Source organism: Leishmania martiniquensis, chromosome 16 (assembly GCF_017916325.1).
Source record: "Leishmania martiniquensis isolate LSCM1 chromosome 16, whole genome shotgun sequence".
NCBI lineage: Eukaryota > Euglenozoa > Kinetoplastea > Trypanosomatida > Trypanosomatidae > Leishmania > Leishmania martiniquensis.
This window is the reverse complement of record NC_090151.1, coordinates 5,001-25,115: the sequence shown is the minus strand read 5'-3', so window position 1 is coordinate 25,115 and position 20,115 is coordinate 5,001. Positions and strand designations below refer to the sequence as shown.

At 58.7% G+C, this 20,115-nt stretch overlaps 9 protein-coding genes across 9 annotated transcripts; all 9 read left to right on the top strand.

The window, feature by feature from the left end:
- Positions 1–1,278: 1,278 nt before the first annotated feature.
- LSCM1_05641 (uncharacterized protein) lies at positions 1,279–3,462 on the top strand (the record flags this gene model as incomplete). The annotated part of the gene is made up of 1 exon (XM_067323089.1): positions 1,279–3,462. One exon carries the CDS (start codon positions 1,279–1,281, stop codon positions 3,460–3,462), a length of 2,184 nt encoding a protein of 727 aa, XP_067179724.1.
- A 1,327-nt stretch (positions 3,463–4,789) lies between these two features.
- On the top strand, positions 4,790–6,016 carry LSCM1_05640 (uncharacterized protein; the record flags this gene model as incomplete). The annotated part of the gene is made up of 1 exon (XM_067323088.1): positions 4,790–6,016. The coding sequence occupies one exon, from the start codon at positions 4,790–4,792 to the stop codon at positions 6,014–6,016; it is 1,227 nt and encodes a 408-aa protein (XP_067179723.1).
- Positions 6,017–6,549: 533 nt separating this feature from the next.
- On the top strand, positions 6,550–9,429 carry LSCM1_05639 (uncharacterized protein; the record flags this gene model as incomplete). The annotated part of the gene is made up of 1 exon (XM_067323087.1): positions 6,550–9,429. One exon carries the CDS (start codon positions 6,550–6,552, stop codon positions 9,427–9,429), a length of 2,880 nt encoding a protein of 959 aa, XP_067179722.1.
- A 1,090-nt stretch (positions 9,430–10,519) lies between these two features.
- On the top strand, positions 10,520–12,493 carry LSCM1_05638 (uncharacterized protein; the record flags this gene model as incomplete). The annotated part of the gene is made up of 1 exon (XM_067323086.1): positions 10,520–12,493. One exon carries the CDS (start codon positions 10,520–10,522, stop codon positions 12,491–12,493), a length of 1,974 nt encoding a protein of 657 aa, XP_067179721.1.
- A 630-nt stretch (positions 12,494–13,123) lies between these two features.
- LSCM1_05637 (uncharacterized protein) lies at positions 13,124–14,077 on the top strand (the record flags this gene model as incomplete). The annotated part of the gene is made up of 1 exon (XM_067323085.1): positions 13,124–14,077. The coding sequence occupies one exon, from the start codon at positions 13,124–13,126 to the stop codon at positions 14,075–14,077; it is 954 nt and encodes a 317-aa protein (XP_067179720.1).
- Positions 14,078–14,842: 765 nt separating this feature from the next.
- Positions 14,843–15,940, top strand: LSCM1_05636 (uncharacterized protein; the record flags this gene model as incomplete). The annotated part of the gene is made up of 1 exon (XM_067323084.1): positions 14,843–15,940. The coding sequence occupies one exon, from the start codon at positions 14,843–14,845 to the stop codon at positions 15,938–15,940; it is 1,098 nt and encodes a 365-aa protein (XP_067179719.1).
- A 501-nt stretch (positions 15,941–16,441) lies between these two features.
- On the top strand, positions 16,442–17,086 carry LSCM1_05635 (uncharacterized protein; the record flags this gene model as incomplete). The annotated part of the gene is made up of 1 exon (XM_067323083.1): positions 16,442–17,086. One exon carries the CDS (start codon positions 16,442–16,444, stop codon positions 17,084–17,086), a length of 645 nt encoding a protein of 214 aa, XP_067179718.1.
- Positions 17,087–17,575: 489 nt separating this feature from the next.
- Positions 17,576–18,700, top strand: LSCM1_05634 (uncharacterized protein; the record flags this gene model as incomplete). The annotated part of the gene is made up of 1 exon (XM_067323082.1): positions 17,576–18,700. The coding sequence occupies one exon, from the start codon at positions 17,576–17,578 to the stop codon at positions 18,698–18,700; it is 1,125 nt and encodes a 374-aa protein (XP_067179717.1).
- Positions 18,701–19,189: 489 nt separating this feature from the next.
- Positions 19,190–19,747, top strand: LSCM1_05633 (uncharacterized protein; the record flags this gene model as incomplete). The annotated part of the gene is made up of 1 exon (XM_067323081.1): positions 19,190–19,747. One exon carries the CDS (start codon positions 19,190–19,192, stop codon positions 19,745–19,747), a length of 558 nt encoding a protein of 185 aa, XP_067179716.1.
- Positions 19,748–20,115: the final 368 nt, after the last annotated feature.

Genomic DNA, 20,115 nt, shown 5'->3' with positions numbered 1-20,115 from the left:
ACTGGTGCGGGGAGCATGTGCCGCTCCGGAGACGGGGCTGCGCGGCGTGGCGCCCGGCATGGTGGGAGCGGGTGCGAGGGGGGCGGGCGCGCGAGGCGGGATGGGGGCCGTGCCGAGGTGCCGGATTTGCGGTATAGCTGTACGGCGTGTCCACACGACTACGTGGCGCTTAACACGTGCGCTGTGCTGCGTTTCGGGGAAGGCAGTGAGAGTGTGGCCTCAGTAGACAGTCCTATTCAATGTTTAACTCTTCTTTACGTGTGGGCACCGCATACAACGCATCTTCGTTGTGCGCGGGCAGCGGCGCGAACGCATCGTCTGCCGGATGTATCGTCCAACTATCTGGACTCACTGCTTTTTTTTTAGCGGACCCTGCTGCCCCAACAGTCGGCGCGCACTTGCGTGGTCACGTGCGCGAGAGGGGTGGGGATGCCGTGGGAATCTTTGTCCATGGGCTGCCGCCATGTTTTCCTTTTCTTCGTGGGCAGCGCAGGCAGACCGCGCCGCCCGCGAGCCATCGTCACAGGCTCCGTGGACTGAAAGCCATGAGCTAGTAAAGACACCTGTACGGAGGTCCCAACATCAGAGCACTGGTTATCTGCAGCGACTTGGGCCCGGAGTGCCGAAGTGCCGGTCTTCGTGATACGTGCGGACTCCCTACGGGGACGGATAGGGGTGCGCATCGGCGGTGCAGCTACTGCTGGACGCGTTCGTGGAAGCAGGTGGTGGGGTCTTTGTGATAGATTGCTGCCCCCTCCTCCTCCCTCCTTCCTAAGAGGTGCCGGCCATGCGCAACATTAGCGTCCCACCCTCCCTTTGAGTTGTGCGATTTTTTATTCTCCTTCCGTTGCTCTGTAGGGAAAGCTGCAATCCTCTCGCATGTCTTTGCAGTTCTCTCTCATTCTCGTTCGAGTGAGGCTTCGTGCTCCTCTTCGCGCTCTCTACGACGCCTGCCCCCCTTTTGTTCATACACTCTAAGGACACTCGAGAGCCATCCCTCCGCCCTCGTGCACCATTACCGCCAAGTCAACAATCAGTGCACCACAGTGGCTGCGGAGAGCCCTCTGTTCTTTTGTGTTTCCCATCTTAAATCACTCCTCTGCGTGCGTGCTTTTTCACTGGCTTACAGCAGCCCCCGCTCTCTTTTCCCTCAGTCTCTCTATCCTCACCGTCACTGCGTCGCCTTTCACGGCGACCGCCTCTTTGCCTCTCTGCTGATCTGTTGTCAATCGATAAGACTCCGAAGAGTACCACACAAAAAAGGACACAGCGAGGGAAATGGGCAAAGGCCGCGATAAGCGCAAGAAGAACGAGGATCCTGCGAAGGCGGCCAAGCGGGCTGCTCGGCAGGCGCTGAAGTTGCACAAGGGCGAGAACAAAGGCAACGGCGAAGAGGCGGCGGAGGGCTTCAACAACGAAGAGGCGATCGAAGTGACGCTAAAGCGAATCCAGAAGCAGGAAGGAAAGGTAAAGACGGTGGAGGAGGTCGCCGACGTGGCCCCACCGACACCTCGCGTCAATGTCGTCTTGGTGCCGCACCCGGAGCGCGACAGTGAGCTGATTCTCTTTGGCGGTGAGTTCTGGAATGGCGAGAGAACAGAGGCGTACAACGACACTTATTTCTTCAATGCCAGGCGCGGCACCTGGGCACGGCTGTCTTCCGCTGTCAACCCCGCCCCGCGGAGCAGCAGCCAAGGCATCGTGTACAAGCAGTACCTCATCGTGTTCGGTGGCGAGTTTGTCTCGCAGTCGCAATCGCAGTATCTGCACTTCAAGGATGTATGGCGCTTTGACTGCCGCAGCAGTGAGTGGGAGGAGCTTAAGAATCTCAAAGGCGGCCCCTCTTCTCGCAGCGGGCACCGAATGGTGTTGTGGAGGCGCAACGCGGTCATGTTCGGCGGCTTCTACGACAATGCGCAGGAGTGCCGCTACTTCGACGATCTATGGATTCTTTCCAGCCTCGACGGCGCGGGCCGCTGGTCACAGGTGAAGACGGCTCCGATGACAGACCTGCCGCACGCGCGCAGCGGGCACAGCATGAGCGTCTATCAGGACGAGCTTTTTGTCTACGGCGGCTACTCGACACAGAAGTTCAACCGTTTCAAGAAGTCGGAGGCAACCGTTCATCACGATCTGTGGATGATCACCCTGCAGCACGTTACTGTCGACGCCTCCGGAGAGGGACTCCTGCCAGTGTGGACGAAGATCAGGCTTGGTGGCGTTCCGCCGCCCATACGCTGCGGCGTCTCCTGCGCCTCCAAGGACAAGCGACTCTATTTGTTTGGCGGCGTCGTTGACATCGAGTCGCCAGGGGGCAAGATGGTGTCGACCTTCTACAACGATCTTTATGTTTTCCACATGGACACGAAGCGCTTCTACCCGGTCGTGCTGCGGCGTGTAGCGAAGCGCACGACGGCGGCTGGGAAATGCGAGCACCTGGATGATCTAGCGACCCAGCTAAGCGCCCTGGATCTCTACTGTGGCGAGTCGAGCGGTGAGGAGGACAGTACCTCGACCTCTGAGGAGGACGATGATGGCCGCACCCCCCAGACAGGGGCGGCGGCGGCAAGCGAAGAGATGAGAGTGAGTTACGAAACGAACCGGCATGGGCAAATCGTGCCTCACCGGCGAATGGACTCCGCGATGGTGGTGATGGGCAACACGCTGTACCTCTACGGTGGCCAGTTTGAGAGCAGCAAGAGGGAGATTACCATGTCAGACCTGTACACACTGAACCTTAACAAGCTTGACACGTATCAGCCGCTGCTGTCACAGGATTTGTCGGCTGCGGTGTGGCTGGGCAAGGAATCAGAGAGCGACGCCGCTTCGTGGGAGAGCGGTAGCACAGTTGTCAGTGCCGTCTACGACATGGACTACGACGAGGATGACGAAGACAACGACGATGACGCTGACGACACGAGGTTCCGTGGCGTGGACTTCGGCAAAATGCCGCGAGAGCAGGAGCTCGACTCGGGGGATGATGGCGACGAGGCGCCAGACGCCATGCCCGCGGAGCTCGCGGTGGAGGTGACTCCAAGTGTCGCAGGAGTGGCCGCAGTGATCGACTCCATTACGCGCACGGGCAAAAAGGGCCTCAAGGTCCATAAGGAGCAGCTGCTGGCGCAGCTTGGCGCCTCGGCTGCGGTACCAACACCAGCGAAGGAAGAAACGTTCGCTGCTTTTTTCGCCAGAACATCCCCCTTTTGGATGAACACGGCGCGTGAGTCCGTCGAGGGCCAGTGTAGCGATCGCCGCTTGACGAGAGAGGCAACTGAGTTCGCCAAGCAGCGCTTCGCAGAAGCGAGGGAGCTGTTGACGCAGCTGCAACTCGTCGAGGACCGCGAAAAAGAGGAGGCGAAATTTTTCCGAGAACGGAGGCTGCGCAAGGAGAAGGAATGGGAGGAGTACGAGGAAGCCCAGCGCCGCATCGAACAAGAGGAGGCGCAGGAGGACAAGAGCTGATCCGTAAAAGGCAGGCGCGCCGTGAGCGCTAAGGCAGTGAGGGTGTAAACCGACGACGGAACACACACACACACATACGTACACACGCACAGAGATCGACTCTATTTCGTCTGTTTTCAAGTGTACCCTTGTTGTAATGACTGACCGAGACAGAAGTGATGCGCGTGCCGGCCACAACACTCTATTAGCGTGCCGGCGGCTTCTCAGGACTTGGAAGTCTTCCCCTTCTTCATTGCCTGTAAAGTGGGGAAGAGGCACCTTGGGGCGTGAACCGTCAGGGCCACAGTGCCCCGCTCTCTCCGGGAGAGTGTGTGTGGCGGAGGCCAGGCAGCCTCACCATTCCCCTGCCCACGCCATGCCAGCTCCGCTGGTGCTGGGAATCGGGCCGAGCTCCTACAGAGTGTGTCTGGATGTGGGTGCCGGTGGGTGGGTGAGTGGGTGGGGGGGGCGGAGGGCATGCAGGGCGGTGTATCGGCTATGCCTGTCGGTGGCGAGGCCGTGCATGGGACTGCGACGGTGCCCACGTGTGCGCGATCGGTACGGAGGGCGGGGTGTCGGCGTGACACTGGTGCGCATCCCGCCCGGCCCTCACTCTGGCCACTGGTGCGGGGAGCATGTGCCGCTCCGGAGACGGGGCTGCGCGGCGTGGCGCCCGGCATGGTGGGAGCGGGTGCGAGGGGGGCGGGCGCGCGAGGCGGGATGGGGGCCGTGCCGAGGTGCCGGATTTGCGGTATAGCTGTACGGCGTGTCCACACGACTACGTGGCGCTTAACACGTGCGCTGTGCTGCGTTTCGGGGAAGGCAGTGAGGGTGTGGCTGCACGAAACGAGCAGGTCGACACCTGCCCAACTGACCTCAGTGCGACGGCGAATCGCTGTGTGTGGTAACCGGCCGAGCTCAAGTAGTGGCTCAGACACATTGTACGGCGTTGCTTGCCCAGTCGAGTGTGCCGTTCTATGCAAGGGGATCACGTGGCGGTGCATACGGAGCACTTGTATGGTAAGAGCGTGAGACCTGGCTCTGTGAAAGGCAGCCCTTATATATTACTGTAGCGTAGGGCGAATGGGGTGCCTGCGTGGTTCTGGCGGCGGGTGTGCTGCTCCCCCCCTCTCCGGCTCTCCTCTGCTCCCCGCTCATGCTTCTCTCTTCAGTGTCGGTGAACTTTCAAGGGCAAGCATCTCTCATCTCTTCCTTTTTTTTGCCTTTCTCGAACTTTTTGTTCCCCCTTTACAGGGACTGCCCACACTGCCTCGCTTACTTCGCTGCGGCCTCCCTATCCTCTCCGGTAGGGTGAGGACCACGAGGCAGACTGACGGAGGCAACAACGATGAGCCAGCCGTTTGCTCCCTCCTCCTCCTCTCAACGTTCTCACACGACGCCTCGACGTCAGAAGGACTGGTGCACGCTCTTGCGGCTGCTCCAAGAGGTGCAACAGCTAATGGAGCAGCGCTTGGAGGCAGTGGAGATTGAACTACAGTGCCTGGAGGCCTTCCGTGGCAGCATCGTCTCTGAGATGCACAGCGACGCGTCACCGAGTCAGCGCTCGATCGCGGTGCTCTACCCTAAAGGGAATGGGAGGAGAGACCGCGAGGAAGCACCGCTTGTGGGATACTTGACTGCCTGTCGGTCGCAGCGGATCGAGGTGTCCTCTCGTGTCTTCTCCCCGTTCCGGGAAGCGGGCCTCTACCTCACTTCGAAGAACCGCATAGTGCGCGTTGCACCGTTGGCCCTTAGCGAGGATGAGAAAGCGCGCCAGGAAGTGGAGCATCTATTGCCGAGCTCCTCACCCGTCGGCGTGGTGAAGACAAAGGCGTTTCCTTCTGCAGGGCTCGCGCGTCTCCTCGCGGCTCTGACCGCAGCGGGACTAGATAAGGCCGACTTCACTCTCTCAGGCACCTCAGTAGGGCGGTGCCTCAGCGTTCATGCAAATCCAGAACCGAGAGACGTCGCGGCGCTTTGTGCCGCGGTACCGGAGAAGCAAGTACGTGCGCTTTTCGACGACAACATGGGCGACTTTGGTGCGATTGCAAGCTCTTTGTACACGTACATGGCGGAGCAGGCAACCATTCAGGGAATGGTACTGCCCGCCATGCGTAAGCGCAGTGTAAAGCTGCTGCGGCTGCCGCCCTCCCGGCAGCAGCTTCAACTCGAGACGATAATCTGGTCGCTTCGCAAGTGTTGCGACTGCTCCGACCGTGATCTCGTAGAGAGCTCCCACATACAGTGGTGCAAGGCACTTCAAACAACGGCACTAGAGGGACGTATGCGCACTTCGCGCAAGCGAAGCGCATACGCCACAGGCTATTCTCAGCTCCTACAAGGGCTCAAGGCTGTCTCCCGCGTGCGCCAGGGGTACCTCGTTCTTGTCTTGACAGTCTGCGGTGATTTTTTCGACCTACTAGACGCGGGAACACTTCCGCTCCAACGCAGAAATGGCCTCTTTGCCTTCCGTGGTATGCTGGCAACCCCACACGAAAGCGAGCGCTTCTCAGGGCCGCCGCTGCCCAGTTGGACGAGCGAAGGGAATAGAACCGAGATCTTTCACGCTGAATGACGCGACGCAGTGCCGTATGCCTCTGGTCAACGGCGAAGGTACAATGTCCACAGAAACCGAAAAGAAGATCCCCCCACACAGATAGAACGGAGACCTGGAAGCTGCTGAGACTGCAACCGCTGCTGCCCTCAAGCGACTCGACGGGCTGCTGAGATCACCGTGGGGGTTTACCTGCCTTTCACTCGCGTGACCGACACCGCGCAACGGCGAGTTCTTCAACTGTCGCCTAGGCTGTGCAGCATCATTGCATGCGTCCTCCCTCCTGATTGCTGCCTTTTCCCCTCTCTGTCACACGTATTCACGCTAACCTATGCGCACTTCACACGTGTCACCCTTCCGCCTTTCTGCTCTGCCTCTCACCGCTTCTTCTATCTCCCTCTGAGGCGTTGCACTCCTTTTCTTTGTATCGCCCCCCTGACAGAGTTCCACTCTCGGCGGAGGTACACGAGTGACTCCGTCTTTCTCGGCGACTTCTGCTGACCGCGTTGCTCGTCGTGTTGCCGCTCCGTCGTTGACGCCGGATTGCAGGCATCATGGTTCCAACGACCACCTACGTGCCCATGACGCGCTGCCTGTTGCGCGCTCTGACAGAGGAAGGGTACAAGACAGTCATGGGCAAGCCGCCGGGGACTTATTCGCTGCAGTCCGAGATTGCACAGAACCACGCGACGCTGTGCCTCCATCAGGTCATCGCTGGTACAGATGCCTACCCCTCCCTCTGTGTGGTGGACCTCCTTCCATCCACCTACTGCAGCCTCTGCGCAGACTCAGCAGCCACAATGGTCGTTCTCCCTCCTGCAGCCACCTCTAGCGAGAGGGCGGACAAGGACATCGTTGAAGAAGCCAGTCGTCACGACGTCCCAAACGGATGCGTCGCTGTGTTTCTGGACTACGGCCTCCGCGACTGGACGGCGCTGGCCACACCTAGGACGCTCGAGGATCTCCTCATCGAAGACGAGGCCATTGTCAAAGTTAGTGGCGGCTGCCACGATTGCGTGTTTGTGGTAAAGGAGTTGGGGTCAACGAGCGCCGGCGGCTTGCCCGGCGCGGCGATGATAGTAGGTCCCGAGTTGTTCCGCAACGTGCGCGCCGCCTTCTACAGCTATCCATCTAGGGTACTCCTGTCGACGACACAGACGGTCAATTACTCTGAAACGGCGCTGTACCTGCCCGTGGACGCCTTCGTGCCTGTGGAGGATGATGCCGGGGAGCTTCTATACAGGTCCGCGTCTGCGCAGACGCACCCACTCACGAAAGTTCTCTTTTGCCCAGCTGTGAGCGATTCGGCGCTGAGAGAGCTGTACGGACTGGACTACCCTGACCTATGCGCCCTCCTCGGCGCCGCCTCAGCAAGCCGTTGGGAGGGGCGCCTCCTCAGCACCGGCGATGTTGTCTACCTCGAGGAGGACACCCTCAACGCCGTGTCTCAACGACTCGAAGGCGTGGATGTGTTGGAGCGCGTGGCTCGCGTGCTGTCCCACAAGGTTCGCAGCTGGAAAGGGACATGGACCGATGAGAACGACTCAAGTCGCCACCTCCTCGCCCTGCGCGTGACGCGTCTGGAGAGCAGTGGCGTGACAGTCCCCTTCGGTATCCTGCGCAACTGTGGCGGTGCGGCAGATGCGGTTGAGGTTGCGCTGGTGCACCAGCGCAACAGCTGCGACTGGGACAGCACGCCTGTGTGGGCCCCATCGCCAGCGCACGGACTTGCCCATGTCGAGGTGTATGCGCACCTTTGCAGGGTACTGCGCCGTGTGGTGATGCCATCGCTGGAGCCTGGCGTGCATACTTTCGTTGTTCACGGGATCAAGGAGAATTTGCCGCGCGAGTTTGTGCAGTGCGCTGTTGCTGAGTTCGGCCTAGCCTCCTTTGTTGCGTCAGCAGAGGGGTTGGAGGAGGCGGAGCTGGAGGAGGTGACTCGTACCTTTCTATATGAGCCTTGCAGTGCGGCAACGGTTCTCATCGTTCAAAATGCGCACACAATAGCCGACTCATGTCCGCACGTGCTATCGGTTCTTGACGAGTGGAGGCTCAGCGCGTCCGCATCGGTTGCGCGGCACCGACAACGAGGGCCCCGCATTCTATTTCTTCTATGTGAATCGATCGAGGCTGTCCCACCAATGATCGCAGCTCGCGCCACGAACGCAGACGGAGTACTCAAGTGCGGTAACCCGTGCGAGAACGACCGAGCAGCGTTCATTGCGCCGCTGCTGCAGTGGAGTTGTGCGCGCCATCGCGTGCATCCAAGCATCCTCTTGACTCCTCGCACATTCGCAGGTTGGACGGCAGGTCTCACGTACGCCGATATACTGTCGCTTGTGGAAGAGTGCGCCCGCGATGCAGCGGGCGGCGTGCCATGTGGCGGAGAGGCAGTGTCGGTCGTCAGCGATGTGTCATGCGAGCCTGTGGTGCAGTCCTATCTTAAATCTCACGGTTATAGCATGGTTTCCACCAAACTGCAGCCTGTCCGGTGGAGTGACGTGGGCGGGTTGGAGGACGCCAAACGGGAGCTGCGTGAAATGATCCAACTCCCCATCGCACACCCTGAGCTTTTCAAGAAAGGCATAAAGAAGCGGTCTGGCGTTCTGTTTTACGGCCCACCCGGCTGCGGTAAGACGCTCCTAGCTAAGGCTGTCGCCACGGAGATGAACATGAACTTTATGTCTGTCAAGGGGCCGGAGCTTATCAATCAGTACGTTGGCGAGAGTGAGAAGAACATTCGGCTTCTGTTTCAGAGGGCGCGCGACAACTCACCGTGCATTGTTTTCTTTGATGAGATCGATGCACTGGCGCCTGCGCGTGGGGCAAAGAGCGACGCCGGCGGCGTCATGGACCGAATCGTATCCCAGCTATTGGTCGAGGTGGACGGCGTTGGCCAGAAACGCACTGACGGCACGCCAAGTGGTGACGTGTTCATCATTGGCGCCACGAATCGACCCGACTTGCTCGATGCCGCGCTCCTGCGCCCCGGTCGCTTTGACCGATTGTGCTACCTTGGTATCCCATCAACCCGAGAGGAGCAGCTCTTTGCGCTCAAGGCGCTTACCCGCAAATTTGACATGAGCGAAGACGTCGATCTGTTGGCCCTGCTGGAGCCGCTGGACTTCGTATACACCGGCGCCGACTTCTTTGCCCTCTGCTCGGACGCCATGATGTTTGCTGTCGAGGACGCGCTCGAGGAGGTGCAGCAGCAAAGCACCACTGGTGCGTTAGCGGAGGCCGCGACCGCACGTACCCCAGATTCTGCCCCTGTAACGGCAACGCAGGCGGCAGAGGAGGAGCTGAAACCGATAAAGGTCTGCATGGAGCATTTTCTCCGTGCTCGTGCACAGCTGAAGCCTTCGGTGACGAAAGCGGACTTACACAAGTACAACGTCCTGAAGCGTAAGTTCAACAGGTCGAAAGAGCAGTAGCGGCGCCTCTTCCTCCTCCCTCTTTGCTCACGTGCAGGAGTGCAAAAATGGTTTGGAGTCTTTCTCCTCTGTAAGTGTGCACAGGATGCGTCAGGGAAACGCGTAGGCGTCACGACGGTCGAAGATGCCAAATGGCGTCGTGTCTGTGGCCAACGGCCGCATTGCCCCGTCTAGCTGATGCCGGTGACACTGGTTGCACATCTTGGGCAGGCGCGCTGTGCCTGAGTCCTTGTCTATCGTAAGGGCCAAGGAAGCGCAACATGCACACATTCCGAGGCCGTAGAAGGCAGTCTGGGCAGATTGGAGGGGAGGGAGCGTGCCAGACAGAGGCTTTGGTACGTGTGTCCTCCTCGCCCCACCCCCTCCGTTGCAATGACGCCTTATTCTTTTTCTATGGACCATCGCCTGTAGGTGCGCGTGCTCATGCTCATCTGTGTGCTGTAGCGCGTCTGTTGTGCGCTAAAAAAAAGCAGTCCCGCTGAAGCAGAGAGAGAGAGCAGGTCGATGCGCACATCGTCGGTATCTCTATCCCTACTCATGGAGAACGAGGCAGGGAGATGAGGCTCTCTGCGAACCCCGCGATGACGAGGGCGCTGCCGTATTGTGTCTTCCGCGTCTCATCTTCTCACGCGCTGTGGGCCTCCATCTCCAAACCGCCTCGCCCCTATGTCGACTGCGGAGACAAGTGACGTGCTCGCATGACTGTCGCACACCCCTATTTACTTGTCTTTCTTCGCAGTTGCGTGGCCTTCCGTTTACGCGTACGCGTGCGTAGGACCGACTTTCCTCCCACCCGCTCCAACCACCAGATATCCCCGCCCCTCCCCCTCCTCCTTCCCGCGGTGTACACCTGCTTTGCTTCTCTCTGCACTCACGCGATCTTCGCGAGCGCCTATTGCCCTCTTTTACCTGTTGTGCTGCATTCCTCTGTGCTGGTTGCGCGGGTGCGACGTACTCTGCCCTTCTCCCCTTACCCCAACTCTCTCATCTTGGTCGCTCGCGCATCGCGTGTTGCATCATGGACCCTTGTGGACGCACATGAAAGAGACTAAGTTTCAACTCGCGGGATTCGAAGCGCCAGCCTGCTCCCATGTCACTCACTGCCATCTCTGCGAAGCGTGTCCGGCGCACATGGGAGCCGGAGGAGAAGGCGTGGCACGACGACGCCCTGGAACTGCCGTGGGAGGATGTGAAGCCGTCGCTACACAAGGCATCCATCTTCGCCTTGAAGAATGTGTTTTTTTTCTCTCACGCGACTCCGGTGCAAGCGCTCGCGCTGCGCACGCTCACGCAACAGGGGACGAGTGCTATTGTCGAGGCGCCAACGGGAAGCGGTAAAACTCTCGCATTTCTGCTCCCCATCATGGAACGGTGTGTGCGGTCCTGTGAGGCGCATGTAGCGTTGCACCAGCGACCCCCTCTCTGTCGTCACGTACTCGGTGTCATTTTCTCGCCGTCGCGCACGCTGGCTGAGCAGACGTTCGTGGTCGGCCGCAACCTGTCAGCACGGTACCCCTACAATATTCAGTTTGTCCTCTGCGACGGTGTCGTGCAGAAGCCTGCGGCAGTACTACAGCACCTCCAGCGAGGGGCCCGGGGCGCGGGCACGATCCTTGTCACAACGCCAAGAGACTTCGACGAGCTGCTTCCACTGCTGGAGGAGGCGCAGCGGCCGGCAGAGAGACCGACCAGTGATGAGAGGGCGAGTCTTTTGGCGCAGCAAGAAAAGGCCACAAGGCAGCGGTGCCTTGCCCGCGGAAGCCGAGCTAACCCCGGCCAGCAGACGTGCGGTTCCCCGGACGACAAAGTCCGCTTTCACTCCACAATAGAGGCACGATTCTTTGTCGTCCTGGACGAGGCAGATCTGCTGTACAATTCGCCAGAGATGCGGCACACAGTGCAGCATTTCCTCTCTACCTATCGCCGCATGAAGCAGCCTGCTACACCCCTGCCACGTTGCGACAAGTCAGCCACAAGAAAGCGGTCGGTATTGGCCGAGGAGAGTGGGCAGGCGATCCCACGGCTATGGATGGACTTTGCGTTTGTTGGGGCCACTGTTGCCACTTCGCCTGTGTTGAAGGAGTATGCCGACAGGATCTGCGCAGAGTGCGATAGCACCTTGCACATGCTGGCACTGCGGTCCCACGACGATTTCGTTTCGCAGCTCAGCAACCGCTTCGTCGTCTGCGACGCCGCAAATTTTCTGCCCTATCTCGTTCAGCTGATGAATCTTCACGCGTCGAAGAAGCACTTTGTCTTCTTCAACAACTTTCGTGTTCTCCTTTTCGTACAGCGGCTCTTCAGTATTCTCTGCCAAGGCAGCCGCCCGCTGCTGTACATAGCAAAGGTGTTCGTCATGTACGAGGGCATGTCGGAAACTGCCCGAATCGATCAGTATAACCAGTTCCTCACCCACGTCTGTCGCAGTTACGAGGCCCGGAAGGCGAAGAAAGCGCTCTCCGAGGCGGAGAAGAAAAATCAGGTCTTCACGAGCGGATGGAAGCGCGACGGGAAGGTCGCTATGGGGACTGGCGCCATTCTCCTTTGCACCAACATCGCTGCCTTCGGACTCGACGTGCGCGATGTTGACTACGTCTACCACTTTGAGCCGCCGGCCACTGTGCAGTCGTACATCCACCGCGTGGGTCGCGTAGGTCGCATGGGCATGAAGGGGTGCAGTATTCTGCTGCTGCCCTGCAACGCGGACTCGAGTCAGATGGGGGCCTCTCGCGAGCGAAAGACGGGCAGCACACGCTTTCACACTGTTACCAACACAAAGGCCTCGACTGCCGAGTTACACGCTCCGCGGGTTAGCGCCGACTCGCTTCCGGAAGAGCGTCGTGCCTACGTGACAGAGCTCGGTGAGCACAGCGCACTCGAAGAGTACAGCATCCCGCCCTTCGCGCCCATCACGTCTACCCTCCGCAATTACATCAAGCAAGACGAAAAGACGCTGAAGCTCGCCAAACGTGCTGCGATATCCATGTGTGCGGCGCCAGAGGACGCGAGTGAGAAGGCGTGGTTCAACCCACGTCTTGCGGTGCGCGCCCTCCTCCTGGATTAGAGGGTAGAGCATAGCACCTCGGAGTCTCTCTTGCTGTGCATTTACTATGAGTGTGCCCTAAAAGCGCTTAACAGCAGTCGACGTCTTTTTTTTTGTACTTCGTATAACGCCGCACGACAGGCCGAAGAACAGTTTGTGTGGGACGAACCGAACAAGCGCACGCCATCGAGTGCGTGCAAGTTGCGAGGACTGCAGCGCGGGCATTTCCCCTCCACGACCCGTATCTTGGTGTCCCTCCCTTCTTCTGCTGCTAGTGCTACTGCCGGGCAAACCAACGTCAGAGAAGAGAGTCTACTGCCTTTGTGTGCCGCCTGAGTTGGCATCCTCGGAGTAGGAAGAGTGTAGACGTGAGGGGAGGGGCTCAGAGCCGGTATCGCTTCTCCTGCCCTTTCCTCGGCACCCCTGGTGTCGCCTTCCCCTGCTTTCTTCTCTTGAGCACCTCTTCTCTCCACGCTGCACTCCGCCCTTTTTCCCTATTTGGTGTGTACGCGTGTGCGTCTGTGTGTGTGCCACTACCGCCACCCTTTTCTCTTCCTCTACCCCGCTTGACCAGGTTCATGGAAAGTCAAGTACCTCCGTTGAGGTGTGTGCTTCTCCTTTCCGCTCTGTGGAGCACATGAGTATGTGACCATGCTCAGCTACAACAACATCGTAGAGAAGGGGGAGCCACGCGACACAGTGAGCATGGACCACGTATTCGACCATGTCACCGAGTTCCCGACGCCGACGGTGGTGCCCATTGGCGACGGCAAGGTCGACTGCCTTGTACTGGAGAACTTTTTGACGCATGAGGAGTGCGATCAGCTCATTGCGGTGAGCGAACAGGTAGGCTACACGTTCTGGCTCCAGAAGAATCACCACGAGGTCGACGGAGAAGCCGTCTGCGACAGCGCCTCGAAAGCGGTGCGCGTCGTGGACACCATTGAGGCGAACTTTCCTCACCTTTCAGCGAAGCTGTATGAGCGCATCTCTCGTGTCGCCTCTCTCGATTCGAAGTGCTTTTCGGAAGATATGCCGCATGCCGACGAGCTCTTCGAGCGCGACCTGGTCGGCACTTGGGTGCCGCACGCGCTCTCTCCGAACCTTCTTTTCGGCCGCTATCACGCCGGCGGCCACTTTATGCCGCACGTCGACGGTGCCACCATCGTCGACCTCAATACCCGCTCCTTCTACACACTCCTCATCTACCTCAACGACTGCGCGCGCGGCGGGGAGACCTATATCTTCGCAGGTGAGCAGTGTAATGTCATGTACCTGGACGAGAAGGAGAACCAGTACCGCGGCGATCCGGCACAGCGGGTGGGCGCCGTGTACCCCAAGAAAGGCTCAGCCGCATTCTTTTACTACAACTTGTTACACGAAGGGGCACCGGTGATCCAAGGGTACAAGTATATCTGCCGCGCAGACGTACTGTACCGCCGCACCCCTCCTATTTTCACCTCCGACGAGGATGTGAAGGCGTTTAACGTGTATCAAGAGGCGCGCCGGGCAGAGAGTCAAGGAGATGCCGAGCGGGCGTGCCAGCTTTTCCGGCGAGTTGGTAAGCTCTCCAAGGGCGTGGCCGCCATCTTCCAGATCGATTAAGGAGTCAAGCCAATAAAAAAGAAAACAAAGAAAGCCACGCTAACGTCTGAGCGAACACATCGTAGGCCATCTTCTTCCCCGCCCTTTTTCTTTTCGTGAGCTCTTAGCTCTATGGGCACCTCGTCTTCTGTGGCCCACCTGTGCGGGCTTTTGCATCTCCTCTTTCTTAGCCCCAGAGGGGTCACAACTGCATCTTGTCCTGCGGTTGACACACTGTTGCCGTCCACGACACACTGCGCCACTCAGGGTTTCTCTCATCTTCACCGGCCCAGAAAGGATGTGGGGTGAAGCGGTGTGCGTACGCCTGCAGAAAGAGGGGAAGGGATGCAACAATTGCGTACGTAACGTCCACCGCAGGAAACAGTGAGGACAGCGCAGCAGCACACTTGGTGACGTTTCTGCTTCCTCCATGGTGAAAAACTCACAGCTTTTTTATTGTGAAACGTTAGCAGATGCCCCTCCTCGGGCTAGACGTGGCGGCACTGCTTGGCGTCGATAATCGTCGCCCCCCACCCCCACCTTTGGAGGCCTCTCTTTTTCTTCTCTCTTTTTTGCCAACCGACACGGCTGTTTTCCTGACATCGGGTTATCCATCCCGTAGGACGGAAGCTGTCACACATATTCGTTCTCTCTCTCCGCCTCCCCCTTGTTCACATGCTTTTCGGTGCCGCCGCATACTCTATTCCCCTCCACGCGTCCCCCCTTCCCCCCCGGTGCGTGTAGACCTTTCCGTGAGGCAGTCATTGCCTCCCCTTCCCAGGCCCCATGCAGTATCAAGAGGACTATGCATCGGACGCATCCAAGGATGAGCAATACTTTGAAAGTTATGCAGACCTTAGCGTTCACAAGCTAATGCTTCGCGACCGCCCCCGTATGCACTTCTACAAAACGCTCCTCACTGACAGCTCTGTTGTTGAGGGCAAAGTGGTGGTGGATGTAGGCTCCGGCTCCGGTATCCTATCCTGCTGGGCGGCCCAGTCAGGCGCCGCGCACGTACTTTCGATCGAGGCATCGTCCCTCGCGGAGCTACAGCGACGCGTTGTGCTGGACAACAACTTGGCTAACTGTGTGACCGTAATCGCGTCCTCCGTCGAGGACCTTATTGCTGACGGTGTGGAGACCTTCCTGGACGCACACCCCTGCGTTCGGCGCCACGGCGGCGTCGCCCTTGTCGTCTCAGAGTGGATGGGCTTCTACCTGTTCCATGAATGCATGCTGCCCTCTGTGATACGCGCTCGCGACTTTTTCCAGGACGTGAACGCAGCCCTTACGTCGTCCATCACCGTGCGTATGCTTCCCTCTCACGGGCGACTCCTGGCAGCGCCCATTACCCTCAAGCCCTACTATGCAGAGACCTTCGCCACCTTCTGGGACAACGTGGACGGTGTCCGCTTACACGCCCTAGGCAAACGGGAGTACGAGGAGCACATCGAGGCTACGTCGCCGCTGGTGGACATCATACCGCCGCGTTCTTTACTCCACGAGGGCGCGGTCTTTTGGGAGGGGAGCTTCGACACGCTTTCCGTTGGCGACCTCGCCAGCATCGTGGCAGCACGCACCTTTGACTTCGCAGCTACCTCTGTCACCGCCACCTCCGAGGCGAGCCTCAGCGAGTGCGGCCGGTTTACTGTGGATGGGTTTGCCCTGTGGTTTCAGGTTAGCTTCGGGGACGCCGTCCTCGACACGTCTCCTCTCGCGTCACCGACGCACTGGAAGCAGACGATGGTTCTGCTCCCGCGTGCCTTCCGCCACGAGCAGACGGTCTCGTTTTTCAATCTGAATGAGAAGTTACAGGTAACCCTTCGACTGGCGGCAGAGGACGTGGCGCAGCGGTGCTACAAGATTGAATTGGAACTGGACTAGCTGACGCAGATGGCCATTGCTTGCCGCCAACTGCCTTCTAGGTGTCAACCACCGCGGTTAACGACGGACTGTGCCTCCTCATCCATGTCTTGCTCCCTGATAATCACACGTTGCCTGCATGCACTGGACAATCTTACTCCGTGCCGTCACGCCCGTCACACCAGGAAACGTCGCGTGGACTCGCGTAATAGCGTCTCTGCGGCGACGGCTCTCGCTGTCTCTGAATGTGACCGCATGGTCTTCCTTTCCAGTTCGCTGTAGCGCAGCACTGAAACTGAGAAGCCCGTTGCGCTGGAGCCTTCCTCTGTTCCCGCTGTTCCTTCCACGCCACCAGCACCCTTGCCATCCGCTCTTAGCTGTCTATCTATCTCCTCTAGGCCGCCTTTGACGTCTTCGTGCGCGAAGGAACCGCACCGACTAGCACGCTGTCTTCCCAGTTCCTCTCGCCCTATATACTAGTGATTTTTCCTTCTCATTCCCATTTACAGTAACGCTGTCGCCATGTCCACTGGGAGCCTGTCGGCTGCAGCACTGCAGTACTTTGAGTCCAAGGGCATTCAGTTCATCCTAGATGAGGCGATGCACAACTTGGTGCTTGAAATGCCTGAAGACCCACTCGCGTTCCTCGAGAACGCCTTCCGCAGGCCGACACCTGTTCGCGTCATTCTCACTGGCTCTTGCGGCAGCGGCAAAACCACTCTGGCCACAAAGATAGCTGCGCACTATGGCATTGCCCACGTGGCAGCACCAGCCGCGGCCGCCCAAGATGCCGACGTGCCGACTGGTGTACTGATGAAGCTGGGATGTCTGCAAAAGGAGGGAAAGGGATGGGTGCTGGACGGTTTCCCGCAGACGCGCGCAGACGTCATACAGCTGCAGACATCAGGAATATCACCACAACTCGTCTTTGAGCTGCAGGTTCCACTAGAGGTGGCTGTGGCGCGCGTCACCGCCGCTGCGACTGACGCACCTAACCACCTACAAGACGCGACGGCTATTGCGAAGAGCAATGCCCTCTACAATGTGCGCCGAATAGAGATTATCAACTGCTACAAGCCGTGCTACCGCGGCATCGATGCCACCAGGCCAGCCGATGAAGTAGCTGCGGATGTGGTGAAGGCAATCGACGCGTTGCATCTGTTGTGAAAACCGGAGGAGCACGGCCCCTCTCGTGAGAGACGGTGAAACGCGAAGAGACAGCGCGATGCTGCGGCGCCTGCACCTGCCTCCTCTTTTGGTGGCGGACTGTGGCGACTTTGAATGGTGGCCCACGATGTATGATACACCATCCCTTGCCCCCTTTGTGCCTGAGATAGGAGATCCCTTCTTGCCTTATCTCCAGCGTCTCTTCCCGCCTTTCCCTCGACAGTATGCAAGTACTTCAATAATGGACCAATAGATGCCGCAGCGCGTCTCTTGCTGCCGAGGATATCAGCGACTTGCCTGCACACACGTATTGCACTTATGCGTATTGCCGCCCCCCTCTTCCCCCCACCATCATTACCGTTGTCCTCGCTGCTGCAGCACTTGGCACATACCCTGCCCTCTTTCTCTTTCACTCCCTTCGTCCCTATCCCTGGTCTTTTCGCTCACTCACATGCCCTTTAGCTGCCCCGCCAACGCAGCTGGGTGATCATGTTCTCCACTTGCAGCGTGCAGCTGCGGCACCGCCTGTTCCACCCTGTGCGCCAAACAGTGCCGTTCCACTTCAACCCCGTGCAGTCTATCTTTCCGCTCATCTACCAAAACAACCTCCTTGCCAAACCGCGCCTCAGCTGGAAGGATTATGAGGGCAGAAAGCCGTTCGACACTGACCACCCACTCCCAGTCGTTGGGACGCGTCTCAATGAGCTCACCACCACGCACAAGTGGTCCCATTGGGATCAATACATCAACCCACAGATCACGCAAAGCTGGATGGACCTGACGCCCTCGCCCGAGTACGTGGGGCCTCGTAGCGGGCACAATGTCATCAAAATGGGATGGATGAAGATCGGTGGGAGCTGGAAGTACTCTCGTAGCTACAACGATGCCCGGCGCGGCTTTGCCAAGGGCCAGTGGCAGGAGCGAAAGATGACGCCTCGCTTCATGCTGGCGCCACGCGTGTCGGCCGGAGGGCCACGCAACCGGTATGAGGGTAAGGCCTCCTTCTCGCGCCTCAGCCTCAGCAAACTCCTGTGGGCTGTAGATTCTGGCCGCCTAAACACAAACGAGACCATTACGCTGTACCATCTTCGTCATGCAAAGGTCATTGCCAACCATGAAATTGTGTGGCCCGGTATGGTGCTCGTTGCCGGTAATGTCGAGCGTGTACCCTATCCGCTGCACATTGAGCTGCAGAATGCCTCTGCGAAAGCTATCCAGCTGCTTGAGGAAGCAGGAGGCACCTTTACAAACGTCTACATGTCTTACGAGGGCCTCTACCAGGAGCTTCACCCCGAAGAGTTCCCTTCCTTTATGGAGCAGGAGTTACCAGAGCGAAAAGGTTTGGAGAACTTCGCAACGCATCCACGCAAGCGGGGCTGGCTGGCGCAGTGGTACGAGGATGAGGGCCGCTATGCCCATCCTCATGCTGGTCGACGTAACGCACACTACACGCGGCCTCCCACAGACCGCGATTTCCCCGCCACAATAGAGGAATACGAGCTTTCCAAGCACCACCAGAAATGGCACCTGGGCCAACCTGGAAGTGGAACCGTGCTGCCATGGCACTCGTTTTACACCGCAGACATGGCACGGCGGTCGACGGGTCGCCTGTAGGGCGACATCTGTGGCTGCTGACTGGCGGAAAGTGACCCGTGTACTCCCCGGCAAAGTAGTTTGTGCGTGCGCGCTGTCGTTGGTTATGCGTAATAGGCTCGGCTGGCAGCACAAGTGGTGCCCAAAAAAGAAGGTGGAAGCATAACTACTGCCCCCCTCCACGCACACACGCAGACACTCACCCTTGTGCAATGAGAACCCTGGCTCACTTCCCAGGTGCCCCGCAGCGGTCGAGCAGCGAAGGCGCCTGCGCCACGCTGCGCGCTTGCAAACACTGTCTACATCTCTCGCAGGCGAAAGCAAAAAGGGAAGAAACAAACGATGTCGCCCCCTCCTCCTTGCCTCATGCATCTCCACCCCGACACCGATGCCTTCCTATTCTTTATCCCCCCTCCTTGCTCTCGCCCACCCCTCGGAAGCCTTTCCGCGCACAGCTATCTTTGTCCTCCTCTCACGGTGCTCGATCCTCGGTGGCTGTGCGAAAAAGAGATGCCCACGCGGGTAGAGCTGCACAAAGTCCAAGTAGTGGGTGCCAACCCAAGCAAGTTCGATGATCCAATTCGCCTGCACGTAGTGCTCGATGTCTTTGAAACCCCTCCTACGGATGTCATCGACGTGACCTTCACCTGGTCGCCAGTGTGGGACTTTCCTGTGGACCAGGAGCTAGACGAGATGGAAGTGGGCCCTCTCACAACTGTTGGCCGGCACGAGTTCACGATTGAGAGTGACCCACCTAATGTCCTCCAGATCCCAGATCCTACCGGCCCCACAGCTCTGATCGTTTCACTCAAGTACAAGGGGCGCGAGTTTCTTCACATTGGCTACAACATCACGGTCAGTTGCAAGGGTGACCTTCCCGACGTCTTCACGTCCGCCGAGCAGCTCAGTCGGCATCTTGGTAAGTGCTACCCCAAAATGAGGGTCATTTCATGGGACGATAAAACCGTGGAACCGACAACGCCCGTCGTCTCAGACTCGGATAGCACCTCCAATAGCGCAGGAGGGCCCTCTAAGCGCCCTAGAAAGGAAGGCGGAGCACCTTCCTAGATGCTTTTCACTACACATGCTGCCCTGCAGCTCTTAACAGGAGGTAGTAGTGCCGCTTTTTCATATGTCGAAGCGTCCGAAATCACGGTGCCAGAGCTGAACCGAGACGATTCTGAGTCCTGTGGGGGCGTTGTCTCACCGGCGCTGAGAAAACTGAGAAACGATGGAAGGAAAGATTGTGCCGTCTGATGTGGCGCGCCCTTTGCGCATAACGGGCTCTTTGCGCGCATACGCCTCGTGAGAATAAGCCGCCCGTCTTGCAGCTGCGCAGCGCTTCCATTGTACTAGCAGCAGCAACCGATAGAGCGGTCCATAAGCACATCGTCCTCGCTTTGCGGAGTGTGCAGCTATCGCTTCAGAGTGGGACG